The 22,160-nt window shown below is 36.3% G+C and overlaps 1 protein-coding gene across 1 annotated transcript in view; it reads right to left on the bottom strand.

Moving 5' to 3' along the window:
* Positions 1-3,779: 3,779 nt before the first annotated feature.
* The window catches only part of CCR6 (C-C motif chemokine receptor 6), a 37,316-nt gene continuing 18,935 nt past the window's right edge, over positions 3,780-22,160 (bottom strand). Inside the window, exons 2-4 of the mRNA XM_072643874.1 lie at positions 16,657-16,739; positions 7,009-7,116; positions 3,780-6,915 (exon numbers count right to left, since the gene is read on the bottom strand). Coding sequence (XP_072499975.1) covers positions 5,806-6,915; positions 7,009-7,017 — 1,119 coding nt within the window. The 5' untranslated portion in view covers positions 7,018-7,116; positions 16,657-16,739 and the 3' untranslated portion in view covers positions 3,780-5,805. The remainder of the gene's footprint in view (positions 6,916-7,008; positions 7,117-16,656; positions 16,740-22,160) is intronic.

Here is a 22,160-nt window from a genome sequence, read left to right as displayed (position 1 = left end):
GTAAGTCTTTCCAGGTTTTTCTGAAATCTGCCTGCTCATCATTTCATATGGAATAGTAGTATTCCATTACATTTATATACCACAACATGTTCAGCCATTCCCCAATTGAGGGCATCCCCTCAATTTCCAATTAATTGTTATTATTATCAATTCAGGAGACAAAAGACCTCTGACTAACCAAAGTGATACAATAAAAATATATCAGTCATCAGCAACTACTCTACTAGCATTATTAAGTACGTGTAACTGGAATTCACTTAGACCAAATTGTGTGCATACATTTTTTGAGTGTTAAGACATTTGAAAAGATGCAAAAAAAATGACTCATTTAGGGCACAGGTAGTGGTCCAATACAGTATCTGGAATCTAGATGTATATTTGCAAATACAATCAATATATATTCATCTATGCTTTTATTTCATTAGTTTGTCTGTCTTCCATCCTCAGGTATATGCATGTAACTATAAAAGAGAATTACTGAATCTCAATGTTGAAAGAGACTTTATAGGTCAATTAATCCATCTGCAATCTCTCTAGAAAGGAGTTCTCTGTTGGATCTAGCGATGAGAAACTTACTTTCTGTGGAACAACTTCACTCCACTTTTAGACAACTCTTATTTTTAGGAAATTGTTCCTAATAATGAACTAAAATCTGACTTTCTTTACTTTCTAGCACTGTTTCCAGCTCAGTCCTTTGGGATCAAGCAGAATAAATCTAATTCCTCTTCCATATGATAATCCTTCAAATACTGGAAGCTACATATTCTATTATTCCCCCTTCCCATCCCAACCCCATGTTATATCTATCTTAAATAGTCCCAGTTTCTTTTGTCTTTTACTTTAAATAAATACTTTACTTTAAATAAATACTTTGATCCTAGAGTCAGATAACTTGGATTCAAGGGTCCATGATACTAGACAATCTTTTTTTTTGTATTTAATAGTATTTTATTTTTTTCCAGTTACATGTAAAGATAATTTTCAACATTCATTTTTGTAGGATTTTGAGTTCCAGATTTTTCTCTTGCCTTCCCTTTACTTCCCCTCTCCTAAGCTTATTTTTAACATTCTTGTCATTTTAAATTTTGAGTTCCAAATTCTCTACTTCCCTTCCACCCCTCACCCACTGAGAAGGTGGGAAATAAGATATCAACTATACATATAAAAATAGGTAAAATTATTCTTAAATTTTCACTTAAACTTCCTCATTTCTCTCTCTCTCTCTGGAGGTGGATAACATTTTTTCATCATGAGTCTTTAGCATTTTCTGGAATCATTGTATTGATCACTGTAGCCAAGTCTTTCATAGTTGATCATCATTACAAAGTTGCTGTTATGCATAATGATCTTCTAGTATTTCTCATTTCACTTTGCATCAGTTCATATAGGTCTTGTCATGTTTCTTCTGAAACCACCCCTTGGTCATTTCTTGTAGCACAGTAGTACTTCATCATAATCATATACCACTACTAGTTCATCCATTCCCCAGTTAATGAGCAAGCCATCAATTTTCAATTCTTTGCCACCTCAAAAAGAGATATTATTAATGTGTGTATATATAGGTTCTTTTTCTTTTTTTCTTTGATTTCTTTGAGGTGAAGACCTCATGGTGGTATTGCTGAGTCCAAGGATATGACAGTTTTAGCCCTTTAGGCATAGCTTCAAATTGTTCCCCAGAATAGTTGGAGTAGTTCACAATTGTGCTAACGTTGCAATAATGCACCTATTTTTCCCTCTTCCTTTTCAGCAGTTGTTATTGTTGATATGTGTGAGGTGATGCCACAGAATTGTTTTAATTTTCATTTCTCTAATCAATAGTAATTTAGATGTTTATAGGACTATAGATAGTTTTGATTTCTTCTTCTGAAAACTTCCTATTCACATCCTTTGACCATTTACCAACTGGAGAATGGTTCTTATTTTTAGAAATTTGACTCAGTTCTCCACAAATTTGAGAAATGAGACCTTTATGAGAGAAACTTGCTGTAAGAATTGTGATATTACTTCATTGTCTATGGTAGCTTTTAGCAAAATGTAGTTTCCCTGATTATATTTTTAATAAGATCTATTTTTGTTTTGGCTTTGTCTGAGATCAGACAATCCTTCAAATACTGGAAGCTACATATTCCATTATTCCCCCCTCCCATCCCAACCCCATGTTATATCTATCTTAAATAGTCCCAGTTTCTTTTTTCTTTTACTTTAAAACAGATTGCTTATTTTTAACATTCTTGTCATTTTAAATTTTGAGTTCCAAATTCTCTACTTCCCTTCCACCCCTCACCCACTGAGAAGGCAGGAAATAAGATATCAACTAAATGCTACTCCTTTTTTTACTTTGGCTGAAGCTTCTTAGACACTCTTCCAACTGTGTATTTTAATTCTGTGTGTCTATTTCAAGCATGTCTCTTATAAACAATATAATGTTGAATTCTAGTTTCTTGTCTATTCTGCTATCTGCTTCCATTTTGTGAGTGAGTTCATCCCATTCATATTCATGGTTATGATTACTTACTGTGTATTTCCCTCTATCCCATTTTTTTCTGTTTCTCCTTCTCTTTCTTTTTATTCTGTCCCTCAAGGTATAATGGTAGTTTGGTATAATGAAAAATACTTTGATCCTAGAGTCAGATAACTTGGATTCAAGGGTCCATGATACTAGACAATCTTTTTTTTTGTATTTAATAGTATTTTATTTTTTTCCAGTTACATGTAAAGATAATTTTCAACATTCATTTTTGTAGGATTTTGAGTTCCAGATTTTTCTCTTGCCTTCCCTTTACTTCCCTCTCCTAAGATAGCAAGTAATCTGATTTGGTTATACATCTACAATCACATTAAACATATTTCCACATTAGTCATGTTGTGAAAGAATCAGAACAAAGGGGGAAAACCATGAAAAAGAAAAAAACAAAAAAAGTGAAAATAGTATGCTTCAATCTACATTCAGATTCCACAGCTCTTTATCTGGATGTGGATAGTATTTTCGTCATGAGCCTTTCGGAATTGTCTCAGATCATTTTATTACTGAAAAGAGCTAAGTCTATTAAAGTTAATCATTACACAATGTTGTTACTGTGTACAATGTTCTCTTGGCTGTGCTCACTTCAGTCAGCATCATTCATATAAGTCTTTCCAGGTTTTTCTGAAATCTGTCTGATCATCATTTCTTATAGAATAATATTCCATTACATTCATATACCACAACTTGTTAAGCCATTTCTCAATTGATGGGCATCCCTACAATTTCCAATTCTTTGCCACCACAAAAAGAGCTGCTCTAAGTATTTTTGTAGGTGTGGGTCCTTTACACTTTGCGGACAAATTTTTTAAGTTCTCTGAATTTCAGTTTTTTATTTGTAATATGGGCATAATAAAAATTTGTAATAACTACTTCACAAGATTGTTGTGCAAAAGCATTTTGTAAACTAAAAGTTTTGTTGTTGACTGTTTTGTGGGATAACGTAGCCAAAGAATTAATCCTCAAAGGTACCAGATTATTGATGATGAACCATGACATGCTTAGGTACACGGGTCCTTGGAAGGGACATATGCCATGATATAGTGATCCTGCTCAAAGTCTTTTCAGTATAGTGAAAGCTACCAAAACTTGCCATTTCACTGATTAAACCTTTCAAAACCCCTGGGTCATCTTCATGCCACAAGGAGACTTTAGATTAGGAATTTCATGGAGGTGGATAAATTGTTAGTATTTTTATCCAGAAAACAAAAGGCTCCTAAAAACTAAAAAAAGATGTCACAAAGTCAGTACACCAAAGGAGAGTTCCCTTGGGCCTTCACTCAGGGCCCATTTACTCTTGTGATTCATTCAACTTTAATATCCTTTGTTAGATCATAGAAGAGTAAAACTAACAAATTAAAAAGGGAGCCCATCCAGAGGCACATAGTCTGAACATAACAAGATATGACAGATGATAACAAAGGAGAAAACAGCAAAGCTATAAAAAGCAAACACTGGAACTATAAAAACTTAAAGGTGTGGAGCCACTTATGATAGGGGCAAATAGCCCTGTCTATTTTGATAGACCCTGAGGCCATCATAGCACTGCAGCAAGGCATAAGAACTTATCTCAAAGATGACTGTGTGTCACAAAGCTAATGTTAAATTATATTTAGAATACAGTTGAATTTCCATCAAAAGTGATTAAAATACCTCCCACCCTCTAAAAAAAACCAGCTACTGCCATTTCAATTACCAGGAAAATTAACAGATATAAAATGGCGCATTCCTTGGCCATGTCTGTAAAGGACTGACCTAGTTTTCAAATAAAATAACATGCTTCTTTTTATAGATCACATTCATACTCTTAGTCACAGGTCAAGGACCGTCTGAATAAACTATTGTTTCTCTTTGACTAGAGTCTTCTGCTGGCAATTTTCCATGTACCTGGTGATTAAGGGTAATGAAAACTTCCCAAACTCTCACGTGTCAATGCAGCCATCAGTGTACTCATTCAGCAACAGACCTCAGTCCAGTAAAACTACCTTTTTCAAATGTGTAATAAGATTTTGCTTTATAAAGCTCTTGTCTGAAATGCATGTCTTGAATCTTTAGACATCATCTTAGAAAAAGGTCACAAAAGCAATCCGGTATTGTGTGAAGCATTCTTCATTGATATACATTCCAATATTTTTCTCATAAAGAGTATTGGTATTTTTTGAAATTTCCCAGTTATTATTCTGCATCTACATACTACTTCACGAAAACATTTGGATTATGTAATTTCTGAGACACAGTGGAAAGAGTAAATGAAGATAAATCAGAGCAAACCTCTTTCAGAGTAAGATCATTTAAAGAATCATTAGAAAGTCAAATATGACATATATAATGACTAACTTGGAGGGAGTGAACAACCAGAATTCCCCGGTCTTTCTACTATGTGATATAGAGGAAATAAAAGTTATTTCTACCCTGCCTCAAAAAAAATGCAATAATTTCAAAACTAAGGTTTTTTTTAAACCCATTAAAACATAAGACTTTTTAAAAGTTAAAATTTTTTTAAATTACTTTAAAAAGTAATATCAGCCAATTTCTTCATTGCTTGTAAAATAGGTACCAACCACAGAAAATAGAGTTCTTTCTATACCAGGTTTTTTAGTTTTAGGGTTTTTTCAGTACCTTTCAATATTAACTGTCTTATCCACAGAGGCTCATAAACTGCTTTGGAAAGAGGGCTAGGTTCAAAGAGCAGTGTATATATAACCTGTGTGCTCTTAGGCAAATATCTTAATTTCTCTGGTTCTCAATTTCCACACTTTTATATTACTGGGTTGGGCTAGATGACCCCTAAAGTTCCTTCCAGCTCTCAATCTAAGGTCCAATGAACTGTTGTCAACACAACCACTTTATTTCAGCAGGCAATATTTTTCTAGCTCGGATATTCCAAGCTGCTTGCTTCCTCCTTTCTACTGCCAGTCTTTTGACCATTTTACTTCACAACAATGCTTGAGAGTGGGTAGAGGAATTAATGAGATGGAAGCTAAAACATATAAATGTGTCCATTGGTTGACTTGAAAAAGGTTTGTTTAGGTAAGAGGTTTTAACCAATTGACTAAAAATAGGCTTTAGTCTTTTGGTTTCTTTGGGGTGTGTGTGTGTGTGTGTGTGTGTGTGTGTGTGTGTGTGTGTGTGTGTGTGTGTGTGTGTGTGTGTGTGGTTTTCAACGATCCATACTGTCCTTCTACTACTTCTAAACAATTGAGAATTGGCCAGCCAACGAATGATAAGGGAACTCTTTGACATCCTTTTCTAAAGCCTGTCACGATTATTTTATCCATAGTACACTACATAGTAAAAGACGATGCATTCTCATTCTCATAGGTTTCACTAGTCTGTCTAGAAATGTAGTTTTCTGAATATATCTTAGAGCAAGAGAAGCCTGCTGTCTTATGCCTCCGGCCAATACACCACAGGTCCTTCATGATCTTCAGAAAGTAATTCCTAAATTTCTGCCCAATGAATGCATAAAGCACAGGGTTGAGGCAGCAATGCAGGAAAGCCAGGACTTCTGTGACATTCCTTGTGTAAGCTATGAGCTTCTCACTACTGCAGGATCGAAACCGACCAGTATTGTTTGCAACCACAAGAAGAACCATGTTATGGGGCACTTGGCAGATCAGGAAAACCAGAACTACTACAATAATCACCCGGATGGCTTTATGCCGCTTTGAATTGTGAGCCTGCACTAGAGTTTTGACAATGAACATGTAGCAAAATATCATGAACACCAAAGGGATAAAGAAACCAAAGAGAAGCTGTAGAACCAGGATGAGTATTTTCCATTTCATTGCCTCTGAGGTGGTGTGGTATTTGGCTTCACAGACCTCCTGCCCCAGCATTGTATATTTTTGGTTGAATATAAAAGTTGAACTAGAGATAATGATTGAGAAAAGCCATACCACCAAACATATCATCTTCTTGTATGCTAATGTCCGGGTCCGAAGTCTGAATGACTTGGTCGCCTGGACGATAGCAATGTAACGGTCCAGGCTGATACAGGTCAAGAAAAGCATTCCACAATTAAAGTTGATGGCATAGATACTCTTGGTCAGTTTGCACACAAAGTCGCTAAACTTCCATGAGCCTGTAGCATGATTTACAGCCCAGAATGGGAGAGTAAGGATGAATAATATGTCTGCTATGGCCATATTAAAGAGATAGACATCAGTCATGGATTTCGCTTTCTTGTAGAAAGCAAAGGTGATCACCACTAAAATGTTCCCCAGGAGGCCAAAGACACAGATAAAGGAGTAGGCAACTGGTACAAATAATGTTGTGAAATCTCTCACATCCTTCATAAAACAAATCAATCCATCCTCAATGACATAATCTACAGTGGGAGTGATTGTACCATAGTCATTTGAGTATTCATCATTGCTTGAATTCATTGGTTCCTAGAAAGTAAAAAAGAAAGACAATTAGTTAGAGCATAGCAATGCGGTCATAGGAAACCAAGAATTTTACTCCAAGTCGCAAAGCAGGCTTACCTCATTCATGGTGACAACTGGGCTGATTAAATGTATATGGAAATGAGCAAGGACAGTTCAGATAGGATATCTTTCTTTCTCTAAGGTACAAAAAAAGGTGAGGGGATTCTAAGGAGAAAACAAAGAAAAAAATAATGAAAACAAGCAGTGATTGGAAGAAATTCTTCAAAACATAAAAACTTAAGCCAGTGGAACATCTCATTAAGTTAGAATTAGTATACATACAACATTTCAAGAGGTTTTACCAATGTGGATATTACCTCCATTGGTGCAGAATTCAATTCTGCAATCCCTTAATAGAAGGCTTCATGAGATGCTATGTTCAAAAAATTCAGCTCCTAGTGACCAACTCTCTCCGAGTTTAGCTAGACTTGACCTTGGATGAAAGTCTATTGCCAAGAATGTACTTCATTTTGTTAGAACCTGTCAGAGTTGGTGCTCCACTGCACAGCTTTCGAGAACTCAGGTTCGCCACGGTATTTGACTGAGATGATAATGGAGGAATTGTTAAATAATTTGGACCTTTATGAAAATTCCTATAGAATTAGGAAGGTAATGTTTCGGCTCCATTATTGTTAGTCAAATCAACATTCTATGAGTGATCTTCAGATAAACCTAGAGAATCATGGAAAAGCCATTTCAATAAGTATTGAACAAATACTATGTGATAAACCTTCAGTTAATTACTGTGAGGGCTCTTTTAAAGTGTCCTTTCTTTTTTCAAGATGATTATAATCTGGTTGGGTACCCTGACTGTTCACAATTAAAATTTAAAATTCAAAGAGTTTGTATCCCCAGAGCTTATTTAGAGTAGTGCATTTAATAAATGCTTTTTCATTAATTCATTAATATAAGAGAGAGCTTCCAGTGGACCCAGAATAACTAGGTAAGATTTCGTGGAATAAGAGATTTCAGTAAAAACTGGAAGAACAGGTAGGATGAAAACAGAATGGAAACTACTTAAGGACAGGGACTATTTCATTTTTGCGTATCCTTTATGCCTATCATGGTGTCTTGCATATAGTAGGTACTTAATAAAGTTGTGTCTCATTGAATTGATAGGTGGAAAGCACTGGAAAGGGCATTTCGTATCAGAAGCACATATACTCATAGGTTCTTAGGGTTTTAGAGCTAGAGGGGACCTTATAGATCTTCAAGGAAAGACTAGGATTCCTGTTCAGATTGAACTAGATGACACTTTTTAACTCTTGAGTTTTTGCAAAATCATCTACATCTACTATCATAGTTCCCTCTCATTTGCTTTTTTTTGACAAATGAGGAAACTGAGTCCTCAAGAGGTGAAATAACTTGCCCAAGGTTACACAGGTGGTCATAGAGTCAAAGAAGTTAAGTCCATTGCCCTCTGCAAGGGCCAAAAGCAAAAATATATGAGACAATGAAGAAACTGGTCTGGTTGTAGCATCACCATCATCACCCTCAACCAACATTTATTGAGCGTTTAACTTGTGCAGTCACTATACTACTAACTGTTCAGAATTCAAAGAGGTACAAGACAGAATCCCTCCCCTGAAAGTACTGACGAGGAGAGTAATGCATGATCAGGGAGGGTAATTGGTCAGATGATAGAGGACCATGAAAGTCAATCTGAAGTCAATGGTAGAAATATTAGATGATAACATTTGGGGAAATAGAGTTTGCATTTTAAACTAAAGTTGAAATGGAAAGAAAGAATTTTTTCTAAGCATATGCGTATTTCCCCTTTGATCATTGCTAATCACTTCCTTTCTAAATCATTTCTGACCTAGGCTTCTGTGGTCCTATCCTGTCATGGAAACTCTTTTAAAACATTTATTCACGTCTCTTTGAAAGTCCTCTTTCACTATCTCTTCACAGTGAGTGCCCCTAAGGCAGGGCTGAGACAAGATCATAAGATCATAGAATTCAGAGCTATTGGAAAGAGATCACAGAAATAATCATATCTGATCCCCTCACTTCCTTGGTGTTTAGTTGTTTTTCAGTCATGTCCAACACTTCATGATCCCATGTGAGGTTTTCTTGGCAAAGATCCTGGAGTGGCTTGCCATTTCATTCTCCTGCTCATTTTACAGATGAGGAAACTAAAATGAACAGGGTGAAATGATTTGCCCATGGTCACATAACTAGTAAATGTCTGAGGCCCATTTGAACTCAAGAAAATGAATCTTCCTGACTCCAGGCCCAGCACTCTGTCTACTGCACCATCTGGCAACTCTTCCAATTTTCTTGTTCTTTTACTTCGCTCTGTGTACTCTGTAATCCAGTAATACTGACCTCATTATTTCTTCCACATGACATTCCATTTCCTGATTCCATGAACTTTCACTGGAATGTTCTCCTGCCTCAGTTCCATCAAGTTCCAGCTAAAACTCCATCTTCTTCAAGGTTTCTACCTTTCCCAGTCTGCTTTAATGCTAATTCCTTCCCTGTTATTTGTATATAATTGTTTGCCTATGGGCTTCCCCATGAAACTGCGAGTTCCTTAAGAACAGGAATAAACTGGGTTTTTCTTCATTTCTTTTGGCATTTCATTTTATCCCCTTTTTGCTTAGCACACAGTGGGTATTTAATAAATTCATGTTGATTTAAATTGATTTGGTGACTAGTCTACTATATCTAGTCAGCCCCAGATGAGACCAGGTCGTGCTTCCTATCCCATCCATCCATCCACTCTAGTTATGTTCTTGGCCCTACTGTTGCATTAGTGTAGCACTACCCACCCTTCATCACTACCCACTTTCTAATTCTAGCTCCTGACAACCATAAACAACCCAACGTTACCATTACTTCTGGAAGCTATGTTAATCAACACCCTTATAACTCCATTCACCATCTCTGACTTTCTTGTCTACCACTCCCCATATATGTAGTCTCGCTCTGTTAGAATGCATTCTTGTTTCTCCACATATTGATAAGCTACATTGACTTTTTTCTTTTTTTCAATAATGATAATAACTATAATAATAGCTAATATGTATTAACACTTTAAGATTTTCAAATATTATCTCATTTGATCCTCACAACACCCCTAGAAAATAGGTGATTTTATTATTCTCATTTTATAGATGGAGAAATTGAGACAAACAGAAGGGGGTTCACATAGCTACTGAGTGTATGAGGTTAGGTTTCTGTTTCCCAGTGTATCATTCTCTCCACTACTCCATCAAGCTGTGAAAATCCATTATATTTCTCTTGAAGGGAATGAGAGAGTGATATAGAGGCAGATATAGGCAGCATAAAAGTAAAAGACATCAATAAAATTAACAATTTTTCTTTAAAGAATCTCAGTTCCAGGCAGTTTTCAGAGGAAGAAATTGAAGATATCTATAGTCATATGATAAATCCTCTAAATCACTATTGATTAGAGAAATGCAAATCAAAACAACTCAGGCACCACATTACTCCTGGCTAACATGACAAAATAGGAAAATTACAAATGCTAGAAAAGATGTGGGAAAATTGGAACACTTATGCATTGTTGGTGGAGTTGTGAGCTGATCCAAAAATTTTGGAGAGCAACTTGGAACTATGCCCAAAGGGATATAAAAATGCAGCCCAGTAATTCCACTTCTAGGGCTATAGTCCAAAGAGATTATACAAATGGGGAAAGGACTCACATGTACAAAAATATTTATGGCAGCTCTTTTTGTGGTGACAAAGAATTGGAAATCGAGGGGACATTCATCAATTGCAGAATGACAATAAGTTGTGGTATATGAACATAATGGAATACTATTGTGGCATAAGAAATGATGAACAGGCAGACTTCAGAAAAATCTGGAAAGACTTATTTGAACCGATGCTGAACGAGGGGAGCAGAGCCAAGAGAACATTGTACACAGTTACAGCCACACTGTGCAATGACTAACTTTGATAGACTTGACTCTTCTCAGCAATGCAAGGTTCTAAGACAACTCCCAAAAGGCTCATGATGGAAAATACTATCCACATTCAGAAAAACAATTATGGAATCTGAATGCAGATCAAAACGTACTATTTGTTCTCTCCCTTTTCATTTTGTTTCTTCTTTCTTGTGGTTTATTCCATTGGTTATAATTCTTCTTTACATGACTAACATGAACATGTGTTTAATATGAATGTATATGTAAAGCCTGAATCAGATTGCACACTGTCTTGAGGAGAAGGGAGGAGAGGGAGAGGGAGAAAATGTAAAACTCAAAAGCTTGTGGAACTGAATGTTGTAAATTAAAAATAAATTAATTTAAAAAATAATAATATCAGTTCCTTGAAGGTAGGGACTGTCTCACCTTCATACTTTGCATAGTGCTTGGCATCTAATAAAAGCTTAATAAATACTTTTCACTTATTCATTTATCTATTTTGACAGAGTAGGGGAGTATTGTAGGTTATTAGGAAAGGTATTATTATATCCATTTCTTAGGTGAGAAAACAAAAACTGGAATGGTCAAGGCATTTGCATATGGTTAAGTTAGTAGTTTTCAGAGGCAAGATTTGAACCTAGGTCTCTCCTGATTGCCCAGCCTTTTACTTACCACAACATTACTAATAGACATTGTTTAATTAGTCCTTTTCACCTACATGTCCTTCACTTGCCTTTTTAAAAATTTCTTCAGTAAATTGTATGCTTCTCGAGGACAGAGGGGTCTCATCAAACCCAAAATCTGTAAACTCTCTGTGTCCTTGGACAATATTATGTAACTATGTCCATAAAATGCATATGTGCAAAGAAAAGTAACTCTATTGTTACTATAAAATGATATAAGTTGGCGCTGAGATCATCACTTCAAAGCACAAGAAGAAAGATGGGTGCTGTCAGCTTTTTTTTTTAACTTGATGTCAATGACAATCAATGATGTCAGTGATTGCAAATGATTCAGGGAAGTTACCCCTAAATTATCCTTTCCCCCACAAAAGTCATGTATATCATATTTGAGGAAATCATATTGATGATACACTGGCATCCAAGTCACCCACAGCAACTACAAGAAGCATATATACCCATTTTGATCCATTGAATAACCCTGTAAAACTGCCAAGGGATTTAAACACAGTTTGAATTCTGTATTTGTTTCAAAAGCTTTATGGGTCAGGGAGAGCAGCTTTGTTCCAAATGACATCCCCAGAAAGGATTTCAACAGTTCAGTTCCTGGTTCACAGCCTTCTTCCCCATATCCTTATGCTAGGGAACATTAACAAATATGCAACAGGCACAACATCATTAGGCTTGTTAATTGCCTGATCTCAAATTATACACTTCCCCAAGGGCTTCACTGACCAAAAGTTGAATCCTGCTTTAGATAGACCTTGGGGAAATCAACCTTTCTCAACCTCAATTTTCTCATCTATAATAATTCCAGTAACATCTACTTCACAGGGTTGTTAGAAAGGGCTTCACTGACATATCAAGGCATACCTGCTTGAGATAGACCTTGGACAAATCACCTAAACTTTCTCAGATTTAGTTTTCTCATCTGTGAAATTCACCTATTTCACAAGGTTCTTGTGAAGAGCAAATGAAATAAGTGTAGCACTTTACAAACTTTCAAGTGCTTCATGAATGATGATTATTATAACATGTTGCTGATGGCGATTTGAATCTTTGTTCATCCTGTTCTGGCCATCCTCCTTATATCAACTTGGTTTTAAGCAACAGTGGGCATGCTAGCTAAACATACCTAGCCACAGAGGTGTGAGTCACCCCACTGTCTGACTTGCTGCATTTGGCTTCCTATGTCTGCGACACGGATGAGCACTCCCCCACCTACTCTGGTTAAGGATTTCAAGATAGCTCTATTTTAATGATCACAGTATGAAGTGACTGAGCTGTATCTTCCTTCCTCCCTTTACCCACCTGAAGGCATTACTTTGTTTTACTGTAAGGCATCAAAATAAACTATTCAGTATGAAGGTCAGAATAACTAGCCTCTTGTCTCACTGGACACCTTGGAGAGTACATTATTGCAAACTTCTGGAAGGAATTATTTAGAGGGCAAGAGACAAGGAGAAATTGTGTTCTGTCTTCTGCATTTTACAGAATCACAGAATTTTAGAGTTGGCAGGGACTGAGTCCAGTCTACATGTGCCCTTTCCATACAGTTTCTTTTTCCAACATTCTAGACAAGGGGCCATCCAGACTTTCTTTTAAAGGGTTCCAATGAAGAGGAACCTCCTGACTCCTTCAAAGCATCCATCTCATTGTGTTTTAAGATAATTTTAGTTGTTAGAATGTCTTTCCTAATATCAAGCCTTTCCCCTGCTGTTCCTAAATCTGCCCTCTGTAGGCACTATGTTTTTCTATATAATTACTCCACAAAACCCTAACACTAGTACTTCAGTTTAATGCATAACCCTGTTTTAAGGCATGGGTAGGCATAAGGAGGTGCTAGACCAATCAGAAAAGCATATTCCCTGGTATTTTAGGGGCATGCTACTGTACATACGTGGTACCCTGTAGGTTTTATAAATTCATAGACTCAGTTCCACTACTTTTTGTGAATGAGGAAACTAAAAACGTGTGGCAGAAGGAAGGTGAGCAAAAGAAGGAAGTATAAACTGGCTAACAGATGAATGAAATATGAAGTCAAGACTCCTGAGGAGAATTCTAGGGTGTGCCTGGAAAATTGTTAAGATTCTGTATCCATGAGATTAACGAATTTAAACATCAATATTACTAAACAGTTTGGTTGGGTATATTTGATGTCCGTTGTTAATATTATAATCAAACAAAAAAAACTAAAGAGACAACCTGCCTTAGAGACTTTGAAAAATGGGAAATACTTGGCTAACCACCCAGAACAGCCTTACAACCCAGTCAAGCGTCATCAGAGAGGGGTTTCTTGACCCACCAAGCCACTCTGACCTAGCAGCTGACTTGTGGTGCAGGCTGTTGCCTAAGGAGACTAGAGACATCAAAACTTGTAATCCACAATTATGAGCTTTCCCAGGGACACGTGGGTTTCCCTGCTCAAGTACATTCCTCCTAAATTTCCATTCTGTAAATTTGTACTCCCTGCTCTCCACCAATAAGTACACATGGATTCAGTGAAATGAGTGAATTATGATGCTATCATTATTCTGACTTTGAAAACTATTCAGTAAATGTCTCATCCTATATTTAGCTTGCTTGCTATATATTTGCTTGCATGTTGTCTCCATAAATAGATTGTAAGTTCCTTGAGGGCTGGGATGGTCTTTTGCTTCCTTTCCTATCCTTAGCATTTAGCCCACTGGACTGCACATAGTAGACACCTAATAAATGTTTATTGATAGACTGAAGGATTTTTAAAAGCAAAAACCTAAGTGAGGTATTACTTAAGCTAGATATAAACATCAGTAATAACAGTACTTTTTAAACTATATTACATCTAACAGATTCCTCTTGTTCTTATTCACCTGTTTTCTTCCAGTGCTAGTCTTGTCTGATATTATTTGGTGTGAGATAAATACTAAGATCATTTATCAAAATAATCATTTATCAGTGACTAGAATATGCAAAATGAAAAAGAACATTGCAGTTCCAAGGTAATTTTCCAAAGCTTTATTGGTTTTGTAACATGTAAGAACAAAGGGCAGGAACTAAAACTGTACCCAACCTGTCATGATACTCTGCATTACTGTAATTTCTTTTCTAATTCACTCTTCCTCCACTGATAAAATTCAGATCCTGTGAAATTCCCAAGGAAAGTGAGTATTCTCTAAATTTTGAATTTCTGAATGGTAGCAGAATCAACACTGTACTCAAGAAATATTTGTTGATTTTAAATGGAAGTCTTATGAAACTAACCTAATGGAAATCTCTACTATTAATCACAATTATTTTGCTAGGTTGTTTTGTTAAAGTCCTTTCTGGGAATTTACTTCAGGTTAGGTGAGGTAGGATCATGAGAGAACTGTTGGGAGAGTTTGTTGGGTGATGGCTATTGTGTCAAAATAAGATATATCAATAAGGAAGAAAAAGGAATAAGGATATTAAACAATGTACCAAGACCTGCCAGCAAGGCTTTTAAAAGACAAATAAAAATCAGTCACACTAGGTTAATTTACGTGACTCAAACAACACAAATAAAATTCACTTCAATATTTATTAGACTCCTCTTACCTCCCGCATTCACCTGAGTTCCAAGCCCTTTTCCCAATGAGAAGGAAAGACTATAGCTAAGTAAGAACTTCCCCCAACTCATAGTTGACTCCAACTTCCCTTAACTGGAAACAAAATAAAACCAAAAACAGGAAATGCTTGGTATATGTTACTGACATCCTTTTACGAGTCGCACAATTTTGTAGTTGAAAAGAACATTAGAACTTATATAGGCCCTTCATTTTACAGCTGCAGAAACTAAGCTTGTGTCTACTCAAGGACCAACAGCTTTTAAAGGCAGAACTGGGATTTGAACCCAGGATTTTATATTCCCATGACTTTCCCACTACAAATTTCATAGTCTACCCAGTTGTCAGTCATCAGTCGTGCAGGGTTCACGATAAGCATAAGCAAGCATCCCATCATGAAGACAACTGCAGTTACATACCAACATATGTTCACAGTGGGAAAAAAAGTAAGTCTTTAGGTTTATAAGTTCAGCATCCAAGTGGTTGCTTATTCCTTTTTAGGCACTTTGATATATTTAGAATGATAGGCAAAGACCATTACAGCTAGACAGAGCCTCAGAGAGAACATTTTAGTGAAATTGTTTCATTTTACTGATTAAGGGGTAAAAAAAAAAGAGAGAAAACTTCCTGGAGTTGAAGTTCTAAGTTTTTCTCCTTCTGCTTTTCAAAAGCAGTGGTTGAAAAATCAACCAAAAGGTTTTTCCCAGTGATCTTTTTCTCTTTGTTCCTCTTGACAGGAAGATTGACAATCTTTTTTCAATTTTTTTATTTGTGGAAATTATATTTTTCAAGTATTTCAGAAATAATTCCACTTCGGGCTCTCTTTTTCCATATTTCTAAATAGTGCTGATTTGGACGACAGTTGTTTCCACTTAGCACTAAAGAAAATCCCTATAGAATAGGTAAGTAATTTTATTTTAGTTTAATTTTCTTATTTAATTACAGGGTATTAACTCTGAAAGACTTTCATGTGCTATGTTCCATCACTTAGCAGTGATATGCTATTTCTTCCAGCCCATAGTCCCTTGAATAAGTCCATTCAAAGGTTTACATTAGCTTGATCTCCAGTTTCTAAGGAAAAAATGGAACTCTACCTTCTAGACTACATACTTATTGGTTTGCTATACCTAAAATCATAGTTTAATGAAGTTTGAAGAACTGACTTCTAGGAATTGTTGTTATTGTTTTTTGGGGGTAGAGAGGTGGGCCAAAATGTATAATTTTTCCCAAGGAATATACCATGTAATATTTTTACTGTAAAATATACATAATTCCTTGTAAACTATACTAAATGCAATTAAAATAAAGTCAACATCTGAGCATTCTCAACAAAACTGAGCCTCTTATATAAAGTTCAGCTCTTTCTTTGCAAATTATTAAATATGTTTTTATAGAAGGCAAGGATACATTATATATCTGAAACCATTTCATTCCACTAATATCCCAATAACTCAGTATTTTGTTGAAAAGCACCCCATTTCTGACACCCCATTCTTTTTTAAGCATTTTTTAAAAGTTTGGTACTCTGCATTCTGCCTTTTCACTGATCTTCCAGTCACTTACCTGTGGGTATCTCTAGAATTCTAAAATGATCCTCTGGTTATATTTCTCGTTAGGATAGTCCGGGCACACTCATCAATTTCATCCTGTCAACAAGATATGAATTACAACAGGGTCATAGAACAAGACAACCAAAAGACTAAAATTATCTAAAAGTAAATTGCTGAATTACCACTTCCTATTTGGAAGTGACGCCTTTCTAGACCCAGGGTGAATGCTTAACCATGCATGTCCTGTAGCTTGCAAAGTTACACATAAACTGTGTAGACCTTGGACTTCATGAACATTTAGGAAAAAAGAACAGAACCAGATGAGTGAGATGGGAGGAAAGGTAATATGAATTAGACACTCAGATCAAGTACATCTCTCTCTCTCTCTCTCTCTCTCTCTCTCTCTCTCTCTCTCTCTCTCTCTGTCTCTGTCTCTGTCTCTCTCCTTCTCTCTCTCTCTCTCTCTCTCTCTCTCTCTCTCTCTCTCTCTCTCTCTCTCTCTCTCTCTCTCTCTCTCTCCACATACATATACATGCTACAATTCACTGGAATCCATTAAAATTAGGGAAAATATACCCATTTTAAAACTTACCAATGGTCATTTCTCCCCCAAGATTGTAGAATCTCTGGATTGGAAGGGAAGAAACTATTTTGACCTTTCTTTTCTAATGGAATGACCACCAGATTTGAGGTCAGAAAACCCAATACCCAAACTATTACCCAGCTGAATGACACTGGACAAATAACTGCATTTTTCTGAGCCTTGACTTATTTATCTATAAGATGAAAGTGATAATGCTTTTTCTACTTGCCTCACAGGGATGTCATGAGGATTAAATGAGGTAATGGGGGTACACTACAGGGACATACATACACATAAGCTACCTAGAACTGAGGTCAAAAGACTTGGATTCAAGAAAATATATAGTGACAACAATACTGTTACAAGAACCACTTTGAGTGAATGTCATTTTGACTATTATAAATACTCAGATTAACTATAAAGGACATGTGAAGGAAGACACTATCTGCAGGAAAGAGAAGGAACTGATAAATAGAAGTATGTAGAGAATAGTTTTACATATATACATATATATATATGTGTGTGTATCTAATGGTAGTCATTTCTATGGGAAAGGGAAGGAGGAGGGAAGAAAAAGAAAAAAAAGAAATGTACATGATATTTTAATTCTATATTTTAAAAAATAGCAAAGCTGTACATAATAGATTTGAAATTTCATGTGCAATCATTTTTTTTATTATGTGATCTATGGAAATGCTTAATTTCATAAATTAAATAATTATAAAAAGACTTGGATTCAAATTCTGATTCTAGGACTTTCTAACTATGTGAATTCAGTAAATCAGTCTCTTGGAGACTTGGAGATTTTTTAATCTGTAAGATAATACTTGTTCTATTTACAGGACTTCTTGTGTATGTGTGTGTGTATGCACGCATGTGTGTTCGTGTGTGTGTGTGAGATGAACCCCTTCCCAGATGAAGGTTTTTGAATGTATAAAATACACAAGATTATAAAGAAAATCAATTATATCAAAATACAGTGACCAAAATATGTTTAAAAAAAAAAAAACAAGGTCACAGAGCCCCAGGTTAAGAACATTTTGCCTTACAGGATGGTTGTAAGGAAGGTGCTTTGCAAACTGAAAAGTGCTTAATCAGTGTGAGCAATCATTATTGCCTACTGACTCTTTCATTCCTAGCACATATGCGTGCACATGTGTGTGCACACATACATACACACACCCAGGAGCAGGTCAATTAGAGTCTGGAGTTGATTCTCTTTTTTTTTTTTTTTAATTTTTGAAACTATAGTTAAGAACCATAGAAGAAATAATAATAGCTAGCCTTTATATGGCACTTTCAGGTTTGCAAAGCGCTTTGTGCATTTTATTTTATTTTAGTCTCACAACAATCCTTGTACCATAGGTGATTTTATTATTCCCCCTTTTACATAAGTGGAAAATGAGGCTGACAGAGGTTAAGTGACTTGCCCAGGGTCACAGAATTTGAACTCATGTCTTCCTGATTCCATACCCACTGAGCCACCTAGTTGGAGACAATATTACTGACCTTCCATCGGTGGAATATTGTTTTTCCAGTTCCCAGTTCCAGTTCCCACTCAACTAACCACACTTCTTTCTGAGCCCTGTTGAAAGAATGTCACGCCTTTGCAAGCTGATTGGTCAGATCTAGAGATGTGGTCTGGGACCTCTCAGCAGAGTTCTTTCAATATGTAAAGCTAGCTGGCTGGCTCATATAAGGACCATTTAACAAACTTGGGTGCATCATGTTCTAACCACTTGGATTAACTAAAAGTATATATGGTAACGGATATTTCATTGAATAACAAGTGATAGTGGCATTCAGAAGTAAACAAGTGAATTTAGTTTGAGGTCTAGGTGCCAAAATTGTAGAGGTGTTAGCCACAACCTAAATAAAAGCTGTGGGCCAATGTCCCTGAAGATACCAAAAAACGTGATCAAGGGACAAAATGAAAGTCAGATTAAAAACTGAGATTCAGTTGACTATCACTGTCAAAATTTCAGACTTAACTGTAGCTATTATATACATTTTTACTTAGAGAATTTAATGTTCCTATGATTCCTAGGTGTGTAGGAAAGAAGAATCTCTTCCAAACTATATTACCTTCATTGTTCTCCCTACCACTGTTGGGCCTCGGTGGAGGGGAGAATTTAAAACTATTCCCCTTGTTCTGGATGGTAACTGACAAAAGAGTTTCCACTCCCTAATTTTGACTTCATAGTGGGGACCCAAAGGTGGAGAAACTGAGTGTGTAATATGGAGAATATGACACTATATGTGTTCTCCAACCTAATCCCAAGTGCATTCCTTATGGGTTATGCTCACCAAGAACTACACAGCATATTTGCCTATGAGAAGCATCAGAGTTCACATGTGGACTGTGGGGCTCCCTTCCCTACTCTCCCCTCCCTTCACCACCTCCTCTGCCATCCCTGAACCTCAGCCTGCATGACACAGGATGGCCAGTGTATACAACTCAAAGCTGATGGGTCATCATTCCCCTAATAGGAAATAGGAAAGGCAGAGGCAGATAAAGTATAGTCAACAAGGGAATCATAGGTATTGAGGAACACAAGATTTTGCCTCAATCATACCTAGAGAGAGATAGTTTAAAGCATGGCAATCCATGGCACTGGTACCAAATAAGCCACACAAAATTCAATTCAACAATCATTTGTTTTAATTATAGTATTATACTATAATTATACACATACAATTGCTATGCACTATTCGTACTGCTATGATGAGCAGAATGGCATAAAGGATAGACTAGCCAGTAGTTCAAAACTTCTGACACAAGCCATATCCCCCTGGGCAAGTCACTAGACCCTATTTGCCTCAATTTCCTCATCTGCAAAATGAGATGGAGAAGGAAATGGCAAAGAACTTTAGTATCTTTGCCAAGAAAACTCCAAATGGAGTCACAAAGAGTTAGACATGACTGAAATGACTGAACAACAAAAAATCTATATCTAAAGTATAGACAGGATATACCATTCTCCACAGATGGAAGGAGTTCCCATAACAAAAAAATCATAGGTCCTTGACATACTGATGTATGTTCAAGGCACTGCACTAGACAATTTTACAATCTAGAATGAGAGCCAAGTACAGGCAAAATGTGAGGTTTATTATAAGGGTTTTCCTATTTCCCTCTAAGTACAGGGCCTGACTCCTGGAGTTCCTTCCACCCCCAACACACACACACACACACACACACACACACACACACACACACACACTTATCTATCCTGTGTTTATTCCTTTCAAATGGCTGTGAACTAATCCTAACTAATGTATTTTCTGAAACTTAAGGTGACAAACTTGATAATAGCTTAAATTCAATTAAAATTATTTTCATTTTAAAAGGACTCTCCTAAGGATCACAAAATGATGTGATGTTATGGCTGGAAGGAATTTTGGAGGTGATTTAGTCCATCTCTTGCATTTTACCAGAGGAAATTCATGTTTAGGGATGTTAAGTGGCCTGAGCTTAGTCACACAGTCAGTAAGTATAAAGCTTGAACTTGAACTCAGGTTAAATAGACCATGGAACAATTACATATCTCCAGAATGTAGATTGGCTCCCTATAATGAGAGAATGTGAAGCTTGTGCAAAGGAAAGAATGTTGGATTTAGAGAAGAGACTTGAGTTAGAACCCAGCATCTGTCATAGACAGAGTCAAGTCTAGACTATCTTGTGACTTTGGGCAAGTCATTTCTCTTTTCTGGGACTCAGTTTCTGAATAGTGAAGGGTTTGGACTAAATTCTTCTAAAATTTCATCCAGAACCAAATCTGTGATCACATGATGCTGTAACTGGAGTGAGAAAAAAGCCACTCTGCTCTTCTAGTTGTCAAGAAGAATGAAATGCTACTTTTAAAATGGAAGAAATGATTTAAAGAAGAAATTAAAAAAGGAAAAAGACTGAAGATTCAGAAAGGAATTCTCATCTATATCAGGAGGTTGAAATGTGTAAAACCATGGCACCAACTTACTCTATCAGCATTATTTCACGCTACTTGTATTTGTTCCTTCAATCAAAAAGTATTTAGCAAGGGAAGGAAAGAAGGATCACTCAACCTTTGTAACTATAGACTAGATATGAGTTCCTTTTAAAAGAGAGTAGATATGGACTCTCTCAGGATAAAGTAGCTCCTAATTCTTTAAGGAATAATAAAGAGTTTACCAATACTCATAAAAGAAAGGAGAGAGGGGTAGGCAGCTCTCTGCCAGTATAGTTAAAAGGCAATGGATCAGTCACATGTCAGTGTAGCATGAGCAGTAAAGAGATATACATTCTTCCTGGGGGATGTATCTGGGATGTGATGGGGAGCTTCCTGAGATTTGTCAAACCTAGAGACCACTATTCACTTATGGTAATTCATGTGGGGACCAATTAAACCACCAAAAGGAGCCTAGAAAGTAACACTGAGAAGTATGAAGCCCTGGGAAAGAAACTGAAGACAGCTGTAGTCAGGCTTTTGGTTTTGGTTTTTTGTTTTTTAATCACTAATGCTGATTGAATGTGGGAGCTTCAGAAAAGAAAAGTGGATATAGGATGTTAACAGCTGGTTAAAGCAATGGTATTTGAGAACAGGATTTGAAATTTGGGGAGATGACTTTAGAAACAGAAATGATGAACTTTGGCTCAGGATTTCAGGGGTGTGCTCTTTAATGTTTAACCAGTTCTCAAAAAATGTATGCACAACACATTTTGAAAATTAATTTGCCTATAAGAAATGATAAGTAGGCAGATTTCAGAAAAACCTGGAAAGACTTCCATGAACTGATGATGAGTGAAGTGAGCAGAACCGGGAGAACATTGTACACAGTAACAGCAACATTGTGTAAATATCAACTTTGATAGACTTAGCTCTTCTCATGATCTAAGACAACTCCAAAAGACTCATGATGGAAAAAAGCTATCCATATCCAGAGAAAGAACTATA

Source organism: Notamacropus eugenii, chromosome 2, assembly GCF_028372415.1.
Source record: "Notamacropus eugenii isolate mMacEug1 chromosome 2, mMacEug1.pri_v2, whole genome shotgun sequence".
Classification (NCBI taxonomy): Eukaryota; Metazoa; Chordata; class Mammalia; order Diprotodontia; family Macropodidae; genus Notamacropus; species Notamacropus eugenii.
The sequence above is the reverse complement of the archived record's forward strand: the minus strand, read 5'-3'. Positions and strand labels throughout refer to the sequence as shown.